This window comes from Macrobrachium rosenbergii, chromosome 28 (assembly GCF_040412425.1).
Source record: "Macrobrachium rosenbergii isolate ZJJX-2024 chromosome 28, ASM4041242v1, whole genome shotgun sequence".
Taxonomy (NCBI): Eukaryota; Metazoa; Arthropoda; class Malacostraca; order Decapoda; family Palaemonidae; genus Macrobrachium; species Macrobrachium rosenbergii.
Window position 1 is genome coordinate 26,543,104 of NC_089768.1, and position 8,289 is coordinate 26,551,392.

General features: G+C 41.5%; 1 protein-coding gene across 2 annotated transcripts in view; it reads right to left on the reverse strand.

Annotated features, from left to right (window-relative positions):
• Positions 1–7,181, reverse strand: part of Wdr81 (WD repeat domain 81) — an 87,308-nt gene extending 80,127 nt beyond the window's left edge. For both annotated transcript variants that reach the window (XM_067130374.1, XM_067130373.1), the window contains exons 1-2: positions 7,043–7,181; positions 1,179–1,324 (exon numbers count right to left, since the gene is read on the reverse strand). In XM_067130374.1, coding sequence (XP_066986475.1) covers positions 1,179–1,294 — 116 coding nt within the window. In that variant the 5' untranslated portion in view covers positions 1,295–1,324; positions 7,043–7,181. The remainder of the gene's footprint in view (positions 1–1,178; positions 1,325–7,042) is intronic.
• Between the last annotated feature and the right edge of the window lie 1,108 nt (positions 7,182–8,289).

The following is an 8,289-nucleotide window of genomic DNA, read 5'->3' on the forward strand; positions in this document are numbered from 1 at the left end:
TGCCCCTAACTTCCTTTCCTGGTGGTAGATGTTCCTCGTCTTCTTCCATTCAAGAAAGATCTTTTCAGACAGATTCCATCAAACCTCCACATGCTTCATCTGACCGGGATTGTCATTGTTACAAACTAAGGGCATTTCTAGAATGGCCAAGGAAACAATCCTTAAGTCTAGAAGGTCCTCCAGTGTTCAACTTGTGTATCAATAACAGTGGTCAGTTTATTGATCTTGGTGCTTGTCCAGAGTGATATCCAGCACCCGTTCACTACATAGCCTGATTTAAGTTCTGCCAGTATCTCAGATAAGCAAAGCAGTTTTCTGTCACAGTGAAAGTACCATTGCCAGATGTTGGAACCACAACAGGGTGCAAGGCCCTCATAACAAGACTTGTCAGAGGATCTTAACAGGGGAAAAATCTCATAGAGTACTGGTAACTCCTGTGCCTGAGTCAAAAACCCATACAGTAACCGACAGTCCAAAACTAAAGATAATTACCTTCATATATGAAGGTGCCCTCCTATACACTAATGTGTACCTTCATGCTCCCAAAATTCAATAGCAGAATTTCCTAACAATTAACAATACTGTACCACAGACAGCAAGGTTACCATCATACATGGTTTAGGAGTAAGTAACCCCAACGCAACGACAGGACTAAGGGCTTTACACCTCATGCTAAATTTGAACATTTCGCTAATATTATGAGTCAACAACAGTTACATCTCCTCTGAGCTGCATGACAACCTTCTCTGCCAAAAGGTTTCAAAGGAAATAAACATGATTACGGTACAGAAGCCATGAGGATTACTTCCAAAAAATGGTAAAAGCTCAGGAATTGACTCTGTGTGCACTGACTTAAGCATTCTTGGACACAGGAGAGTTTGGTCTCCTAACGCCACAGATAAATACCACCTTACTGTAAGTAATTCCTAATGTAAAGGACCGACAGTTTGTATATCATGTAGGAACAAATATAAAGCCATTTTCAAATTCTATTTGCTTAAAAACTCACAAGGTTTTTAAGCAAATATATAGATGCTCTGCCCAAAGCATCTTTATATGTATGTCAGAAACTAACAATTATTGACTCAGACCATATAATGTAAAGTACAATACAGTAATGTACAAATCTTAGTAACCAAGTAAAATACAATTCTCTGTTTTGAAAAGCTCTCCCTTACCTGATCCATGGTGCAGAGATAAAGCATTCAATGCTGCCTTGTAAAGGACCAAGGCAGCAATACTGTGATGGAAGGCACAAAGCATTACTAACAAGGTCCACCACACCTGAAACCATTGTGCTGTCTCCTCAAACCCAAGAGAACACCTGCAAAAAATGCAATAACAGATCATATTTAAAAAGCCACACAACCAAAGTACTGCTGCTTCTCTCTGTATAACACCATTATCTAAAATTAGCTTTTCTAGATATTTCAAATGACTTTTGAGAAACATGACATTTTTATAATAAAATAAAGTTTTATATAGACTTACCAAATAATTACATAGCTATTGTTTCTACTTTACGCGGCAGCTCAAAATGTTAAATTTGCGGTAGCGCTCGTTTGTTTAAGGTGTAGTTATACTGTCCCACCCACTTTCGGGGAAGGATAGGTACAACACAGCTAAAGAGCTCAGTTTGTTTATGCTCTAAGTCCATGAGAGGGGAAGAAGGAGGGCTCTGAACATGTAATTATTTGGTAAGTATACTGTATATAAAACTTTAATTATAAAAATGTAATTTTTATATACAGTACATAACTTAACAAATAATTACATAGCTGAATCCCACATTGACAGGAGGTGGGATACATGGACAAAACTACTCAAAAAACATCCGGGGATGGAGATGAATTTGAAATAGGAAATTTAGCTAGCATCATGCAATGCTTGTTGTAACCCTACCTGGTGAGGGAGCTACGGCAGGTGGGTATTGCCTCTGGTCGGAGCTCTCTCGACCTGTAGTGGCGTGGCATGAGAGCCAAGAGTTGCCTCTTTTAATGCCAAGAGTCGCCTCTACTTCAGTGGGTACTTTGCAACACAGGAGTTAATCGCAGGTTGCCAAAGCTAACAATACAAACAAGACACATCGAAATGTGTGTGCCCTTGCCCTGGGCACAGTACAAAATATGACCAGAATTTTAAAACCTACACCACAAACTGTTAAAAATGAAACCAACTGATGGTACTCATGACACAGTACCAATCAGGCTTCCCAAGAAAACACCAATCCTCATTCAAGGAGAGTGGATAGAGGAAAAATAAGAAATTCCTCCTATCCCTCTTCACCCAACACCATGCCACCTGCAAAAAACGGGCCTAGATTTCTGCAATTTTTGTAAGTTTTTTCCACATCACGCAAGTAGAACATTGCAAAAACTGATTTGCACCTCCAATACCACAGTTTTTGAAAGTAAATTGTATTTTTCCTAACTATACAAACCTGAGGTCCTTTACATTAGGAATTACTTATGGCGAAGCTGGAAACAGCCATTAAACTCTTGAACAAGGTGGTTAGGCAGTAACTACCGTCCAGTAGGCGGGAATACCACCTGTCCGAATGTAAACATTCCAGTTTGCCTTTAGGCCCAGGTTCAGGTTGAGGGGTGGCATGAGGTGGGCATAAAAATGTAATGTAAAGGACCTCAGGTTTGAATAGTTAGGAAAAATACAATTTACTTTAAAAAAGTGTGATTTGTTCCAACATGATATACAAACCATTGGTCCTTTATATTAGGAAGACTCACTGGTTGGAAGGAGGAATCTGAGTGAGTCTCTTGAACTGACTGGAGTTCTGCACACCTGGGCTACTTCTCCTGGTCGAAAGAATGAGGAAGAGTGCCGTGCCTCTGACATATTGATCGCAGTGTAGGAAATGCAAGATCAAATGTCAGATACTGGACCTTTTCCCATGAGTGAGGAAACGTAACTCATACAAAATAGGCTGGGAAGAATCTAGAGTACGAGGCAGTAAGGAAAGCCCGAATAGGGTTTCCCTTATTGCCAGTCACTCTTTCCTCCCCTTGCTAGGGGAAGGAGTGGAGTTGCTTCTATGATTCTAGCAGAAAAATAGAATGGGTGCTTGATGTGTAGTCTTACCTCGTCAGAAGCCAGATCCAGCAAGTATTGGTTCGAGTTCTATTCTCATCCCAAAGGAGGAGAAGTAGGAGGACGGGGAAGGAGGAGGAAGAGAGGCCAGTCAATCTCAGTATACTTTTCACTTCCAGAGCCAACACCTTAGGCGAGATGCTACTAGTCCTCTTGAAGGAGCCGGGTAAGAAAACACAACTTGTTGAGCAGCCACCACAGGGGCAAGGAGAAAAGGTTCCAAGGGCCTGTGGGCAAGACCACAGGAAGACAAGAGTGTGGTCTATGAGACCACGCCTTGCTTCCAGACCGACAGAAACTTCCAGAATGTGCGGGATGGACCAAGCCATTGACTTCATAAGCTCTCGGGTGGAAAGTACCGTATCGTCGTCGCCAGCTGCCAAGTACCTCCTTCGATCGCTTCACAAAGCCAGGAGAAAGATATGTCCTTAGACACTTCTTCCTTGGGAGAGATAATACTAGCGAAAACGTCGACAACATCCAGGTTGGGAATGTCATGCCTTTTCGGAAAGTACCACAGCTCCCTAATAGGAAAAAGTAACGACTTATCTGGATCATCGATACAAAGTCAAAAGAGGAGGGGAACAAGAAGGACTTGAACCCAACAATATATGCCGATGGATTCAGAGTCCACTTACGACATCCGCGAAGGAGTCGAGGTATTGATCCCCTTTACCTGTTCTCTCGCACTGCTCCTGAACTGGGCTGGGGAGAGTACTCTCCAGGCCAGTTTGGGATACTCAGTATTCCACAGAATCTCGAGCACTCGGAGAGGCTCGCGAATGAGCGCCTGAAGCAGCCCCCGTCTTAGAGGCGGAACCTCTAGGACTGGGAATAGGATCACAAACCAAGGTCTGCATCCCCGTGGCTCCTGAAACACCCACTGCCTCCTTGGAAGGAGGCAGTCCCCCATTGTCCCAGGGCATCAAGGGGAAAGAAGCAGCCTTCCTCTCCTTCAGCCGATGGAGGTCTGTCTGGTTCCCGGGACCCCCTCAAACCTCAGGGAGAGGAAGGGAAGAGGCAGCAGAAGGAAGTAGTCATGCATGCCCTTGTACACGGAGGGCAGGGGCCCAAGGTGGGAAGTGAACTCTTATGCCCCAATCAATGTAGGGGAGTGAAGATATTGCATCCCAATCTAATATCTCTGAACATACAGGGGAACGCCTTCAGTACCTAAATAAAGGGCTACTGGAAGAGAAGCATTACCAGTCGGTTACACTCCTCTAAATATGACCTTGGCCGTCAAACCCAAGACATAGATGCAGGGGAAAGACGGCTTATGCAAGGCTATCACAAATCGTGGGTTTGTATTAATAAATATCAAACACATGCAATATATACACACAAATACAGGAAGATCCCACCGGGATAATAAAGAGCTTAATGACAGTCAGGCAAAGAGATCCGAGAACACGTCTGCAACGCATGACGGCCGAAAGCAAACTGGATTGTTTACATCCTGGCAGGCAGGTATTCCCGCCTACCTGGGGGTAGTTACTGCCTAACCACCTTATTCAAGAGTTTAACAGCCATGCCCAGCTTCGCCGTAAGTAATTCCTAATGTAAAGGACCGATGGTTTGTATATCGTGTCAGAACAAATAAGAAATTGACGTGTAGGCCGGTGCCACGTCATTGCCTCAAATATATGAAACTGACATATTAGGCCTATGCCATGTCATTGCCTCAAAATATATGAAACTGACATATTAGGCCTATGCCATGTCATTGCCTCAAAATATAAGAAATTGATGTGTAAGCCTGTGCCATGACATTGCCTCAAAATATAAGAAATTGGTGTGTAGGCCTATGCCAAGTCATTGCCTCAAAATATAAGATTATTGACATGTTTAGGCCTATGCCATGTCATTGCCTCAAATATAAGAAACTGATGTGTAGGCCTAATCTCTCAATGATATTAGCATTTGACATGGCTGCATAAGTCTACGCTTCATTTCAACTGATGTGGTCTATTTGGGATCGCTTATTTAGGCCAACACCAATTTAAAAGGAAAAAAAGCGGGTTGCTTGTGTATTTATGCTGCACATAATAAAAAATAAAAAGATGCACAGACAAAATTATCCAAGATCTTCATAAATGATAAGCAACAATACAGAACGGAGTCAAATTCGCACTGGTAATCATTTGGACTATCAACTAGTGTGGCATCATTCCCCCTTCGAGAGCCAGCCAATCACTAGCGTGCAGTGGGCAGGGCTTAGCTGCAAAGCTAGGTGGACTCTGCTATAGTAGTAAATGCCTACTAACAAGCAAAATTATCAGGAATTCATGGGATACCAGTTTACAAAAATACACTTGTTTTTACAAGTATACAGTTCCTCATTGGGAGGGTGGGTTCCGTTCTCAGCTAGCACTCTGCTGGCCCTGCGTTCAAATCTCCGAACAGCCAATGAAGAATAAGAGGAGTTTATTTCTGGTGATAGCAATTCATTCCTCGCTATAATGTGGTTCGGATTCCACAATACAGTAAGCTGTAGGTCCCATTGCTAGGTAACCAACTGGTTCTTAGCCACGTAAAATAAATCTAATCCTTCGGGCCAGCCCTAGGAGAGCCGTTAATCAGCTCAGTGGTCTGGTTAATCTAAGGTATACTTAACTTTAACTTTTACAAGTATACATAATGAAATTACCATACATAAAAAAAACTCGTTTGGCATAAACCTTCCAGGGCCTTTCTGCTGTATTTCCCACGTTCTGCCACAGAAATGCAATTGATCTTAATTGATATCGGTTACTTTTCTTCACACTCCAATCACTCAGACTACAATCATTCATCCTACAAAACAGTCCCACAACTGGATGTCTGAAGCAAATGCAACTAGCATTTCATAGTCAAGTCTCACCTATAACATAAGCATCTATAAAATGTTCAAAATGTGACTTAGGCTAACGACAATGGAAAAAATACTGTGGTTATAAAACTTCATGTCAAAGTACCTAACTTCGTCATACTAGCAAGCAGCCTATTCTGAAAGTCAAGGCGAAAGAATCCAAGTTCTATGATGCTTGTGCGAAAGGCAGTGGCTATTTTTTAGACCAGTCCTAATGATATGCAAATCCCCTAGGCCTATTTATATACCACCTGTAGGCCTAGCAGATACAGGGGCATCCAAAGTAGCAAAGGCCTTCCAGCCTGATAGGACGCTGCCTCCTATCTTACATTAAGTAATGCATTATTTCAGTTCATTGTAACCTATTCCATTGGGCTGTTATGATCATTGTAAATTAGCAATCATTACACGAAATGAAGCTAGACCTAACGAGCATTACACTGATTTTAGAACTCCGTTTTATAACTGACAAGTGATTTACATATATAAAAAAATATTGTGAAAATGAATAAAATGGGTGTATAGGCCTAGGCACCTATCCTAAACTGACTTGACCTAATCTGCGCCATGACTAGCTTAGGTTTGCCTCGGTTATACCTACTCAGTCCATCACCACCACACAATGCGCTACCCTGGCCTAGGCCTAGTCTAACAGTTAGGCTAAGCTTCATCAAAAAGAAGCCTGTAAATCCAAAATCCCCAACTCTGCTTTACATAAATTAAATACCTGACAGCATTGTAGCCTACAGCCTGGACTATTAATAAAATGGTATGAACAAGCCTGCTAGCCAACCGCAGCCTTTGCTAGTCTAGAATGGATTCAAAATAGACTAATGTCAAAATTTTGTTTACAATTACATGCTGAATTTCTTTAAATGGCCTTCACGTACGCATAACATATGCTAATGAAGCCCAGGCTAGCCTGGCCTAGCCTGAACGTTCGCTCTGCATTGGCAAGCAATGCGAAGGCTTCACCGAAGCCTATTCCCTAATTTTCCTGCATTGCTTTGTTACGCGTATCCTCCTCACTTATAATATGAACATGCATTTTATGCTTATTACAATTCAAGAAGGCTAAATTCGTACCTTTCAGGCGTCTCCCTTGGTATGCTTTACTCCGTGCAAGTTAGACATGTCAAAAAAAGTGTCAAGTGTCAGAAACCCGATCAGCTGATGACGGACAACAAACACTTATTTTCCCGGCGCTCAAATATGGCTCTACATTGACGCCCTCCTCCTTCACTTTTATTACATAATGAAAAATGACCTCGACAGGTACAGTATAAAGAACAATGTGTCACGATAACAATATAGGAGCATGTGAACAATTACAATGGATTTTCGTGATATCCATTTGAAAACAAGTTTTCCCTTGTATTTTTGCTAAGTTTTAGGCGAAAGATCTTTCTTGCAGATCCCTTTGAAGTTCCATTTTCCGTAAGATGATTTTCTGTGCAACTTTGATATGGTATCCTAGTTTAGGAACACCAGCACATTTTCCAGTTTTACCGAATTATAATTATTCTTGTTGCTGCTGCTGTTAACGCTGACGTACATCGTTTATTCCAGATGATGCAGCTCCTGTGTGTATGTAATTTAACTTCAGAGGTATGTTGTCTGCGTTTGATTGATGCTTTAACCCAGGGAAAAAAGCCAGTTTACGATGTAGTACGTGCGCATTTTACTGTAATTTATATGAGAATACTGAAGACATAACGGGTATTCCCCCGTCCTTAAAAGGTACTTTAATAACAACAAATAATGTATGCTAAAGAGAAGTCTGAAGTTTGCTGAACAAAAATGTTTTTAGTTCTGAGTACAGATCCATTCCCAGCACCCCATTTTGTATATATATCTCTCTCTCTTCCAACAATGATCAACACATTTATACACAAGAATTATGCTTTAAAACGATTTCAGATTTCACAGTTTAATCTCAGAACCGAATAGAAACTCCGACGTCACCATCATTATCCTCGGGATAGTAGATGTGGATGACATGAGAGAGAGAGAGAGAGAGAGAGAGAGAGAGAGAGAGAGAGAGAGAGAGAGAGAGAGAGAGAGAGAGAGACTGATTGATTATTTCGATGGATTGTCAACCAAGTTATTGTTCCATTACTTCTGTGACAAAGGAAGACAATAGTAACCATACTAAAAACTCTAGTCAGTCTAGTACTTCATAAAAGCTGGGTATCACCGAGCTGGTTCTGTCGAACTCCGTGCTAAGAATATTCTTCTTATCTATCTATTTTAGATCTTTTTATGCTAAATGTTATTCTGAAACATTATCCTCGAGAACTTACCGATGCCTTCCATGTTTCGATAAGAATACC